This window comes from Vanessa cardui, chromosome 3, assembly GCF_905220365.1.
Source record: "Vanessa cardui chromosome 3, ilVanCard2.1, whole genome shotgun sequence".
Classification (NCBI taxonomy): Eukaryota; Metazoa; Arthropoda; class Insecta; order Lepidoptera; family Nymphalidae; genus Vanessa; species Vanessa cardui.
This window is the reverse complement of record NC_061125.1, coordinates 14,149,302-14,162,282: the sequence shown is the minus strand read 5'-3', so window position 1 is coordinate 14,162,282 and position 12,981 is coordinate 14,149,302. Positions and strand designations below refer to the sequence as shown.

The following is a 12,981-nucleotide window of genomic DNA, read 5'->3' as shown; positions in this document are numbered from 1 at the left end:
GCAGAACGGATATCGGAAGTTGACAGTATTTACACTTCTATACTCATCAAGCTCTTAAAGTCATTGGTCTTGCGCCGGTTTATGCCTTACTTCTTGGGCACTTGGTTAATTGTGTTACTAGAAAATAGTCGAAATCTATCTGGAAGGAATTTACCTCATTATATTATTGATATAATATTTTTGCAATCAGGCAAAAGCAATTTTATTACGTTACTATTCATAGTAACGTATTATTCAATAATGTCGATTTACATCAAATAAAACAAATAAATAAAAACTAGCCATAATGCTACAGAGTAGTAGATAGGATAAATATGTTATATGTTATGCTTGCATAATCCGGATATAAAAAAAAAAACTTTCGTTTTTAAAGCATGGCTTAAAACTTTCGTAATTTTTGAATCAATGTTCAAATAAAAGTTACACATAGCGTTGTCAATTCTTAAAACAGATACTTACCTACCTACTTACTTATATTCCATTAACTTTATAGAATAGTTGTATGAAAATGTTGACATAATTCACGTAACGTTTAGGGCAAAGATTAAGCGATATTATGTGCGGTACACACATACACCATATACATTCACATTAGATGAAAAAATAATAATAATTAGTGTGTAAATTGCTCTAAATGTTAAATGCACTGTTGCAACGGCTGATAGTGGAGCAATTAACGTAAAACGAAACCATAACTATTGCTTTTTTTTAATTAAAATTTAAATAAGTGTTATTTTATACAATGAATAATTTTTAACTAAACGTTGATTAAAATGCATATGAACTTATCAAAAACGATATATTCCATTAGCACTTACATACTCAGTGCTGGGCTGTGGGCAAACGCCTGTACCCTAGACATTAACAATATAAATACTAATGCTCTAAGGAGATGAACTCAACATGTCAAATACATGTATATACCTATGGAGTTCATGATTCTAAATATAGGAATCATAAAATTTAGTAGTTTAAATTTATAGATATAATATGTAAATGAAGTAGGTACCTATTGACATTGGAGCGATATTAGGAAGTACGATAAGGTTTTCTACAAATGCTATCTATTTACCAAACAAATTTACCTCGTACTTTAGGTAATTTAGAAAGAAGAGGCCTTATCTTAGCCGTGGGAATGTACAGGCTGTTACTTTACTTTTGGTAAGTAATGAGTTCCATCAAGGAGGATCCTGCAACCTACTAATAACTGCCCTCCTGAGCTTAGCCTTAATTATGGTAAGGCAATACAAGATTTTTCGCTTGATGAGTACTTACGACGTACAAGTACTTACGAGTTGAATTCGGCCTGGAATCGAACCCGGGACCTCGGAGAAGCGTGCCCATGAAAACCCGTGTACGAAATACAAACTACTCGAAGTCGAGGTCATCAAAAATTTTGTACACATTATTTTAATTTTGAGTTTTTTTTTATTTCAAGAACCCAATCGGCTCTGTTTAATTGTGCAGCTGAAAATAAACCGTTTATTGAATGGAAATGTTAACTTAAGGTCGGTAGCACTTGTGCCTTTTATAATTGATGTGACAATTTCATCCTGGAATTTTCGAAAGACATGCATATTGTTATGACCCAAACCATGACTTGTAATTGAATGTATTGATGAAATTTGCATCTAACTTTGGCAGGCCAAGTCAGACGTGATTTGAGATAGTCGTATATTCAAACTTCGTTGATATTGCTTAAAGCCTATTTCGGAGTGGTCTATGATCACTTACACTAAGGGACCATATCGTCTTCTACCAACGTAACATAAAAATATACACAGAAGTGACTATTTCATCTTTTATTTCATCACTATCATCACCCAATGTCAGTCAGCTGGTCTCCTTCATTAACCCCTGGCCACTGGCATTATAAATATGCAAGCAGATATTCACTTAGTCTGCTCCAAAAGCCATGCATTATTCGACATATGTGTGTCATGTCGTTAACCTTCTTCCTGTGACAAATAACTACGTACCGGATACATTTTATGCATTTAAATTAAAAAATATGCGTGTAGACTGGAACAAACTAATTAAGTGCAATTAATTTTAACACGAGTTATGTTTTTATTAATTTAGAGCCTTATGTTACTCATCGTTTTTTAAATAGAACGCATCCGTATTTTTCTTAGTGTTACCAGACTTGTAAATAAATAAAAACACATGAATTATATTCGAACTTTATTTTATTTATACACATCTGTTTCATTATTCAGCTATTTACATAAAATTATTAAAAATTCTACCGTAATAAAATAATAGCTTTGTAATGTGAAAACACTTTCACATTCCCCCTATTGTACCTATGTACTATTTACAGACCCATACATTATAATCGCGTGTACTCTGAAACAGTGAATACATATATTAGATAACACATTATTTATTGCTACATTTTATGATATCTTTTAAAGTATTGACTCATAAATAATAATTATTTAAACAAGAAAAAAAAAAACAAATACTAAATTAATCAAAGTCACAACACCAGACTGAAATCGAAATTATTTATTTTTCATGAAAAAATGCAATCATTATGTTTTATGTAAAAGCTAATTAATGGAACTTTAATTAAATTAAAAAAAAAAAGTACATTCGAAATACAAATTAAAAATATTTACAGCAACAATATGGGCAACGCGCCAATGATATAATGTTCTACACCTTAGTAGTTATGTCATGTATAAACTTAGAATATCACTTAATTTATAATGCAACATAATTTTATTATATTTTAATTATTTATCACTATAACAGATAACAGTGAAATATCACATTATAATAACCCTTCAAATGGCAAATTATATTTATTATTATTATTATGAAACATATAAAGATATACATGAAATAATTGCTTGTCAAATAAAAAAAAACATCAAAATGACAAACGAGGAACATCACTAGTTAAAATAGACAGGGTCATATCAATATCTATAACAAACACAGATTCTAATGACATTGTAAATATTTTTTTTTTTAAATAAGTTATGTCGACAATATTTCCTAAATATAATATTTATTATTATTGGAGTTATCATTTCAATGAGGTCGGAGAACTTGCTCCTAGAGGGACAGGCATTTTAAGTACACCTAATTATTGAAAGGCACTAAGACCCTAATCTACAATAAAATTTCTGTACATTGTATAGAATTTAATCATTCGATATTACAAATGAAATTTATAATTTAACTGGCTTCAATATCGTATTAATATTTATATAAGAATATTGTTCCGGTGTTCGAATGAATAATATTTACGATACTGATCCAAAAGTTTTACTCAACCAAATTGTAGGGGCTACAATAACCGTTAGGCGTTATTTGATTATGCATAGTACTGCATACGACTAGCCAATTCTTTTAAAGTATATACAAGAGAAATAACAAATAATAAAGCAAAATGTATAACAAACTCTCAAGTCTTACGATAATACAATTTCATGCTGCTAAATGAGTACAAACTACATTAAATGCATGTTCACTCAATGAAAATACTTATTTACATGACTATACTATTATTTTATCTTACAAGAAATAGTTAAATTGTACACTTTAAAACTCTGAACAGCGTTTGTTTGGTTTTATAAAATCAATAATTTTAAATAGTCATAAATAACCTTCAAATAGAACTGTCCTTACATTTTGTACTGTTCTTTTTAATGTGATTATTTTTATAAACAATTTGATGCAGAGATTCAATGTGAAGTTATACATAGCAAGAGAAATAGTTATTTGTATGAAATGCTTGCAAAAATACTTGAAAAGCAAATGCTATATTTTACACTATTAAAACCGAAACTCATAGTTTCAAAACTTACTAGTGTTTTATAACTAAGTGCTATAGTGTCGACGATTTTTAATTTTCGAAACTAAATTACATATTTTCAATGCAGGGCCAAGCTTTAATCCCATGTATTTCATCATCATATCTGAATTCAGTAATAGCAGGGCTTTTCCATCTATTTCCTGTAAACAATAAAAGTGATTTATGTCAATTACTATTTTATGTATAAAATTTCAATAAAACAAGGCCAAAACATAGAATATTTTCATAGTATTTCTAACCAGAAGTATATTAATTACGCATAATTGTAATTTTAATATTTATATGACATTTGAGAGAGATTGAGATTATTTGGTAATTATTAATACTAAGACAACTTGAGCTAGTTGAGATAAATCAGTGTTAAACTGGCCACTATAAAGATAAAAACCAGTAAGGTGCTCTTTATCTTTATAGATGGATCGTGCAAACTTTACAATAGATGTCACTATTATTTAGTAGTATTAAAGTTTCTAACATTAAAGTAAGTTTTCTTGCCAAAAAGTTTTAGGAATGACCGTCAGGCAGGTCAGATAAGCAGTGGTATAAAATCGCGTTTTCTCTAATGTTACATTTTTGGTCCTTCGAGTCGGATTCGCGTATATTTACGGCATTAGTAAAAAAAAACGGTTTTTAATATCATTCTATTGGTGCATTAATATTTGATGACACACAATCATATTAACATATGGTAATAAATATTATATTAACAATGCCTTTTAACGTACACTTACTATTATTCCCCTCCAGTTAATCGTAAAACTATTGTTTATTATTTTTATACAACTCATATAAAATGAAGAACGAAAACTTTTCCTTTTTAAATGCTTTTCTTAATATAATTAATCGATTTTGGAGTTTTTTTAATATTATACATATACATATACATACATTTGGGCAATAATTCCACTATAGTAAGCAATTTATTTAAAATAGTATTCCAAGCCTTGACTTTTATACATCTGCATTCTTAGACATATTTAAGATAGTTATATTATATCTAAGAATGCAACAATTATGTGAGTATTTTCTTTTTTTCAATCTCTTTTTCGAAATACAAATATTATCTACCCGAAGAATATTACTATTTATGAATCTAAACTATATAAATTGTAAAATATTATAACAACTTACATGTTTTCTGAAGAGATCAGCATGAGCCGCTAGAGCCTGGTCAGCGGCGGCTATGAAGCCTATCACATCCTCCACGGACCAGTCGGCGGGCGCCGTGGCGGGCGAGGGCGGCGGCGGCGCGCCCGTCGTGGACGACGCGGGCTCCGGCCTCTCCGGCGACACGCGCGCCATCTTCCCGCCCGATGCCTCTCCAGAACCATTTACTGGGCTACCAGTAGGTGACTCCTGTAATATTATTGTAATAAATATATATATATTAAAAAAAAAAAGAAAAGAAACAACACTATATATATGTGCTTCATTTGTGTTTATAATTCATCATCATACACATCGTGAGGAAACCTGCATGTGTCTAATTTCATCGAAATTCTGCCACATGTGCATTCCACCAACCCGCATTGGAACAGCGTGGTGGAATATGTTCCAAACCCTCTCCTTAATGGTAGAGGAGGCCTTATCCCAGCAGTGGGAAATTTACAGGCTGTTACTTTACTTTACTTTTTTTTAAATATAAAAAATTATTAAATAACTACTAAAGCTTGTCTGTGGGATAGAATGAAACCCCGAATCCCATGGGCTAATACAAGAATTTTATTATACTCTATCTACAAATCAAGAATGTAGGTGACTAAATCATCCATATTGTGGCAAAATCCAAGGCACCAATCCAAGGCAAAATCATTTCTACAAAACATATATCATGAAAGCTGTCATTCCTATATACCAAAAAAATAAGGATATTATGGGCAAGTTAATGTCTATAATAATATTAAATAATTCCTTAATAAAGAAATTGTTTATACTTATGTAATATTATCAAGTAATATATTTAGTAATTTAAAGGAATTTTATGAACAACATAAAAGATTGTTTTTATTACATTCAATAATTGCAATATAGTATATGAAAGATAATCTTACACTTTTTGCCCTTTTCACAGGAGCTGCAGATGTAACAGTGTTAGAAGTAGATTCACCACACAGTGTGCAAGGCCGGCCAGCAGCCTCTCCTGTGTCTATTTCTATCATTCCAACACAGCATCCTACACCAGCACAAACTAACTTCAACCAGTTCTTTAATTCATCTGTTGTCAACTCCAATGGTACTTTTACTGAGTAACTCTTACTTCCGGAAGAAACCTGTAAGAATTTATGAAATCTTAACTATTTTATTTAACATTATATTTAATATTTGCCACTTTCACACAATTTATTAGTTTATAATATTATTAATTTAAATGGTATTGTCAAACAATATTCTACTTAGCATTAGTGTCCTACATGTGATGATTTTGTGGACACATATTGTATCCTAAAAAGTTATTCGCTTTAATAAGTTCAAAAAAGAAGCAAAATATTGAAAAACTGCAATCCCATCGTAATAATGAGCAATTCAAACTTTTCTTTTCTAGCTTAGATTTGAACATAACACAAAACCCTTATTATATTTATTACTCAGATATTATATTTATATCACAGGAATGAAAATTGCATTTTAAGCTTATGTATTTCTTTATGTCCCTATACTTCATTAAATATCTACACAAAATTTATATAACCCTAATTAACATAAATTTAAATAAATCTGTTATGCATGCAATATCTACCATGAGTATTGCTGGTTCTTCTTAGGAACAAGTAGATGGTACCATTTTATTAAAATTATCCTTAAACAATAACAATTCAACTGTGCCTCTAAAAGCCTACTTAAATAAAATAAAGCTTAAATTTGACTTAATATTGATATAAGAACATTAAAAATGACCGTTGAAGAAGACATTTTTAAGTTCACATTTATCAATCTCTCCTCACCTGAACGTTAGTTATATTTGAATAACTACTTGAAGCAGTGAGTATTGCCCGAGTCAATTTCTGTGGGTCTGAGTGAGAATTGAGCAATTCCTTGACAAGATTTTCAGCAGCACCGGAGGCACCCACTCCTGTCACTGAAGTTGGTAATGCAGAACTACCACCAGTACAGCTACTTCGTAGACGCAATACCACATTTGCAATAGGAGTCACTGTATTTGTTCCATTAGTATTTCCAGTTCCTGTAGATCCACCTTCCGGTAAGGCGGGATTGGGGATACCACTAGTTCGGAACTTAAACCTGAAATTAGAGAAATTTATATGTTAATTTTTTTTTAGGGATATCCCTTTATCTTTATCATAAATGTATAAATATTTATTGTTAATTATTTATTTATATGATACATAATAATTTTCATAAAAATGATATATTAGAACAGTTGCCTTACCTAGATGGTGCACTAGCACTTTTCTGTCCTGGTGGTTGCAAAGGATGACCTGCCCTTGCACACCACCCAACAGGAAAAATATCTCTCGAATCATATCTACACCAGTAATCGAACGCACCTCTCCAACCATCAAAAGTAACATGTATCTGGTCATTTTTTACTGCCCCAACAGTTGCACAGCAAATAAGTTGGGGATTTTTTTTATCAACAGCCTCTAATTTTTGACCAACAACAAATACATTTGATTTAGGAGTCGGTGGTTCTTCTTGAAATACTTTAGCTGGAGCCATTTCTGCACCATTTAACGTCTTGAGTAAGAACATTGGCCAGCTACTAGCATTCATACGAAAACCAAGAGGCGGCTGCAACATACCATCGTTCTTTTCACAGTAACCAATAGGATGTATATCACCAGCATCAACAAGCCTCCAAAAATCATTTTTGTTATCACTTCCATCAAGTCTTAACCTCAACCGCGGCCCTAAAACACCTACAACTGTAGCTATACAAGTGGAAGTTAGGTTTCGAGGATCTAAGGCCTCCAGTTTCATGTTCACTTTGAAATCATTCACTGGTGGTGTTGGAGCTTGCTTAAAACAATCTTGTGGTGCTGCGGAGCTGTTTGTTTCTTTCATATACTCATTCCAATCAAACAACTGGTAAATATCATAAAATGATCCCGCGGAATTATTATTGGGATGATTTTCAGTACCATTTGCTCCATTACCAGACTGTGGAGAAGTTGTTCGTTTTTCATTCTTTTTTTGATATTTATTTAAACAATACGTTGAGCAGAAGTTTTTGCTACTGGAAGGAGCATTACCGCGAATAACATTGTCGCAATTAAGGCAAGCGCCTTTGCTATATGCCTGTCTAAATTCTGACAAACACGTTTCGGAACAGAATTCCTTTTTCCCATTTTCGGTTGGTAAAACATACTTTAAAGGAGTTTTGCTCTCAGCACACCAAGTACATGTACGTTTAGGCGGTCTTCCAGGTCCACGTATTTTGCCGGGAGCATGCCCCGACGAGCCGACAGTATTGTTTGACATTGTTTCACAGCAAGGTTCTTAACACATTATCGTATATCGTCCATTTACACGATCAATACAATTATTACATCGTATTTGACACACTGCAAAAAAGACTGTAAATAAAGTAACACAACGACAAATTATTTTTGCACAAATATAAACAACGTCAGTAACTATTTATGACGCCATTCCAACAGCCATGTTGGTTAATTTTTTTTTTTAAAGTGATGTAGTTGCATAGTGCTGCCATTTCTACAGCCACGTATTTTTGTATATTTCAATTACTATTGAAATATATAAGAGTTTGATAATATAATACCATTATAATCAAATAATTAAAAGAGTAGCTAGGACAAAGTAGAAAACACTTCTATTATTTACAAATGATGAAATTGTAAATTAACAATAATATAAAACGGGAAACAAATCTATTTGTTGGCAGCTACCCATCATTAACCGAAAATTAATTTTACAAATTATTGGCCGAAAAATTAGGCAGACTATTATTGGTAAATGGAAAAGGTATAATTATATGTCGGATGTTCAACGGCAGGAACTATTACAAAGATTAAATAAATAAAAAAAATACCTTTCAATCTATTTATTATTTATGCAATCATACACGACAATAATTGTACAACCCTACAGCTCTAAATAAAATCCGAATAAGTAAAGAAACTGCCCTTCTTATTCGGCACTTCGAAGAAGTAGTTTAGAGATCAGTCAATATTTCGGTAACTCGTGTAATAGAAGTTCTCAAGGTCTTGAGGTCTCTCCTATAAAATCTTGGTAGAATCTTGGCTTTAATGAGCGTCTACAAGAGTCCCTTTTTTTAATATAAGAGGCCGCAAAAACAGCAGAGGCATCAAGGTTTCAGTGATCTAGTGATTGTTTACCATTATGAACGATCACACCTCAGTTTCGGTAAACCATTGGATTATAGCTTTTTTCAATACATTTATTAATGAAAAATAATTCTCAAAATCAAACGTATCCGTCATAAATATACATATATTTTTTTAAACATATACAGTTTTAGTTACAACTTACAATCATTTCAAATTCTCTACCATTCAATTTTAATGTTCCGCAGTCCGCTTGCACAGAATGAGTTATCAACCCAATGAGTATAAATAAATTTAATTCTAAATTTTATTTACGTATTGAGTTGGAGAGTAAAACACTATATTCAATAAAGCAATGATAATGTACTGCATACTTTATAGCAAAGACTACTACTATATTCATGTCTTCATCTTTTGAAAATAGCCTGTGAGGTCCATAGAGATCTAGTATTTCCAAACTCGTATCAAAACAAGAATTATGATGTGTCAACTGTCAAACGTACAATGTAAAAATAAGCTCTGAGGTTGTAATTACTAAGAAGCTTGTAGGTTATCATTTTCAGGTATCGGCCAAACGTAGTGGTTGGTACTTTTTGAAAGATTTTAATAGCTAATTTTAAAGTTCGTGTATGAATTTCCGAATTGTTATAAGAAAAATGTCTAATAATGCAACAGTAAAATTAATTAATAATGCCGAAAAGGCTGAGAAACGTTTAGCTGAATTAAAAAATAAGGTTAGAAGATATTACTTCTACGGAAAACAACTACTCCGTAGTATATGTTATTCTTAATTTACACTTTATTCATTTATATTTACTGACATAAATCTAAATTATTTAGAAGTAAAATATTTATGTTCGTTTCATTGAATTAATTTTGTAGCTATGTTGGTGAGCATAAGTTAATCATAATATATGAATTATTCTAGCTAGAAGAAGTTAAAAAGTTTAAAGTCGAAGAAAAAATACGACAGTTGACCCAAGAAAATGAATCTTTATTGAGCCAGGTTGAAAAAGCAAAAGCTGAGTTAATAAGACTTGAAATACAAAATGGTAAAAAGCAATATCCATTACCTGGTAAAACAGTCGCTGCTTCAATACCAATAGATAATGCGGAACCTGCTCCTAAAAAAGAGAAAAAAGAAAAGGATGCTAAAAAGATTAAAGATAAGCCAGTGCAAAAAGTTACAATCGTCGAACCAATTGTTGATGTTAGAAAGTTGGACCTAAGAATTGGCAAAATTGTTGACATAAATAAACATCCTGATGCAGATTCATTATATGTGGAAAAGATTGACTGTGGTGAAGATAACCCACGGACAGTTGTTTCAGGTCTCGTAAATCATGTTCCGATTGAAGAAATGAAAGAGAGGATTGTTATGGTTCTTTGCAATTTGAAACCTGTTAAGGTAATAGAATAAAATTTAATAGTACTATTTAAGAATAACATTAATTAAGTTATTAAAGACAATCATTGACATCCGTAAATATTTTGTCTAATAAACTTTAGACATTACTTATACTATAATTATATTAGTTTGTATTTACATCAGGGGAATAATATTAAAGCAGTCAAAAGATTAGTTTAGGTTCTGATATTTTTTCTTTACAAATGATTATCTATCTGTATACAAAATTTCATGATTTGCAGATGATCAGTTAAGATTTAAAATTGTAATGAACACACTCACTTTCATATTTATAATATAAGCTAAGATTAACATAATGTATCTCAATTTTGGTAGATGCGTGGAGTTACCTCAGAAGCAATGGTTATGTGTGCTTCTTCACCTGAAAAAGTAGAAGTTCTTATCCCACCCAATGGAGCTACACCTGGTGATCTTGTTTCATGTGAAGGCTATCCTCGGGAACCAGAAGCACAACTAAACCCTAAGAAAAAGATATTTGAAACTTGTGCCCCTGATCTCAAAACAAATGATGAAGGTGTTGCTTGTTATAAGGGAACTCCTTTAATTGTGCCCGGAAAGGGTACTATTACAGCACCTACTCTGAAGGGTGTACATGTTAAGTAATTGTTTTTTTATTTATTATCACTCTTTACAATATATGATATTTTGAAGGTGAAACTTGTTTTATTTTTAAAAGAACTTTGCTTTTAAGATTGGCCAAATTTTAGAATTTTACACAAACCACAAAATAAAATATTTCACTCACACATACCCAGGTAGACAGGAGTAACTGATTGTCCTATAAAAGGTATGACAGGTAAAAATATAAAGAAGAGGGGAGAGGTTTGTAGAAATAAAACAGAAATGTAAGCAATATCAACAATATATTACATTTGTAATCATTATACATATATGAGAGCCTACATTAACAAACAAATTACTGTTAGTTACTTGATTTATATTTTAAAGATAGAAAAATAGATAGATGTGACAAAATAACTTTAACATTAACACCACAAAGATTATAGCTTTCAGCATTAATGATTTATCATACTCTGTGGTCCTGTGTTGCAACCTTTTGTATAAAAATTATCTTCATTTGTTAATAACAATTGATTATACAGTGTCATAGAAAAAACTACAACAGTGTAGGTCATCTAATAAGAAAATATTTGTCTATATGTAAGTATTCAACAAGTGTGCAGGCAAGCTTCATTCAACGAGGTTCCATTGTTTAAGTATCACCACAAGAATGGTTTCACCAACATCTAAGTTACAATATTATTATAGTGGAAAATTTGAACATTAGTTTAGTGCATTTGCATATGATGCAATGATGAAACTGTCTACAAAGTACGACATCTTGTTTTAATTGCTTAATATATTATAATGTGACAGAAACTAGGTCTACTTTAGCACACAATATTCTATAAAATATATAATTATTTTATGTAGTATATAACATGTAATTGATGTACTCCCGTCTTCATGTCTGTATCGATAAGAGCTATTATTTATGTTATTATTATTTGAGCACTATATACATATGTAAATTAAGACTACAAATGGATAGTGAAATGTCTAACATATTATAATTATGATATAATAATTAAACAGGGTATTTAGACTTCATGTTGTAAAATTCATAATAAAAATAATACAATCAGTAATTGTAAATAAGTATTCATATACTATATTTTGTATCCATATACTAAACATAGTAAAGATAAATAATTATGAATATAGTTGTTTTCACTTCATTAAAAGAAATATGTTGTCCAATACCCATCAACATTCAAATGTTTCTATATGATGTAGTAATTATAAAATTTTCCAATTTTAAATCCAACTTCTCTGAAATGTTGAATAATATAATCATGATATGATAATATAATGACATGCTTACCATCAGATATGTACCAATAAAGTTATTTCTAGAAATAGTTAATATTTTTATTATTAGTACAAATACTGTGACTATTTCGAAAAGCATTTAATTTTAATTCAATTCCATTAGTTGCTTGTAATTATTATACAATCTAATATACATATAATATATTTTTGTACCGAATTCTGGGTACTGGTGCATGTATGCGGTTAATAATAATTACTATATAAATATAGTGGGAATTTAAACGAAGCAATAAATGCTAAATTACATAGTAAAACTAAAGAAATGTGTTATTTTCAGCTGGAGTTACGTAACTTTGCCGCTCTGAAGTATAGGCAGCAATTGATTGCGCATTAGTCAATATTACGATCTAAATGACTCACCCTTGCATATAGTACAACGCACAGTAGGTGTTAAGTCTTTTTATTTTTTTTCATCTTCTCTATAGTTATTTTAATGTAAGGAGCATAGTGTCGACAATTGGCTTCGTTACTTTGAGTTTATGATGGTAGGTTTTTGACAAATACGCTAAAACCGGACCAATATATTTATCATCAGACATTCACTTAATTAGTTATCAAAAATA

The 12,981-nt window shown here is 30.7% G+C and overlaps 2 protein-coding genes and 1 long non-coding RNA gene across 3 annotated transcripts; 2 read left to right on the top strand and 1 right to left on the bottom strand.

The window, feature by feature from the left end:
- Positions 1 to 2,397: 2,397 nt before the first annotated feature.
- Positions 2,398 to 8,817, bottom strand: LOC124543806 (polycomb protein Scm). Its single transcript, XM_047122112.1, has 5 exons — positions 7,218 to 8,817; positions 6,772 to 7,069; positions 5,881 to 6,099; positions 4,961 to 5,185; positions 2,398 to 3,969 (listed from the first exon to the last, which is right to left on the bottom strand). Exons 1-5 carry the CDS (start codon positions 8,267 to 8,269, stop codon positions 3,835 to 3,837), a joined length of 1,929 nt encoding a protein of 642 aa, XP_046978068.1. The 5' UTR covers positions 8,270 to 8,817; the 3' UTR covers positions 2,398 to 3,834.
- On the top strand, positions 4,426 to 5,993 carry LOC124543807. The gene is made up of 3 exons (XR_006967495.1): positions 4,426 to 4,517; positions 4,974 to 5,174; positions 5,901 to 5,993. It is a non-coding gene; the product is annotated as an uncharacterized LOC124543807 (long non-coding RNA).
- A 761-nt stretch (positions 8,818 to 9,578) lies between the features above and the next one.
- On the top strand, positions 9,579 to 12,070 carry LOC124543805 (aminoacyl tRNA synthase complex-interacting multifunctional protein 1). The gene is made up of 3 exons (XM_047122111.1): positions 9,579 to 9,830; positions 10,025 to 10,504; positions 10,841 to 12,070. The coding sequence occupies exons 1-3, from the start codon at positions 9,726 to 9,728 to the stop codon at positions 11,126 to 11,128; spliced, it is 873 nt and encodes a 290-aa protein (XP_046978067.1). The 5' UTR covers positions 9,579 to 9,725; the 3' UTR covers positions 11,129 to 12,070.
- Positions 12,071 to 12,981: the final 911 nt, after the last annotated feature.

What these genes read in the sequence shown, in the direction of transcription:
- LOC124543806 (XM_047122112.1), bottom strand. Translation starts at nt 8,269, where the DNA reads ATGTCAAACAATACTGTCGGCTCGTCGGGGCATGCTCCCGGCAAAATA. An exon ending in AGTGCTAGTGCACCATCTAG is followed by an intron (nt 7,070 to 7,217) that starts GTAAGGCAACTG and finishes CTCTAATTTCAG; the next exon opens with GTTTAAGTTCCGAACTAGTG. An exon ending in CTGATCTCTTCAGAAAACAT is followed by an intron (nt 3,970 to 4,960) that starts GTAAGTTGTTAT and finishes TATTGTTTACAG; the next exon opens with GAAATAGATGGAAAAGCCCT.
- LOC124543805 (XM_047122111.1), top strand. Translation starts at nt 9,726, where the DNA reads ATGAATTTCCGAATTGTTATAAGAAAAATGTCTAATAATGCAACAGTA. An exon ending in TAGCTGAATTAAAAAATAAG is followed by an intron (nt 9,831 to 10,024) that starts GTTAGAAGATAT and finishes GAATTATTCTAG; the next exon opens with CTAGAAGAAGTTAAAAAGTT. An exon ending in GCAATTTGAAACCTGTTAAG is followed by an intron (nt 10,505 to 10,840) that starts GTAATAGAATAA and finishes CAATTTTGGTAG; the next exon opens with ATGCGTGGAGTTACCTCAGA.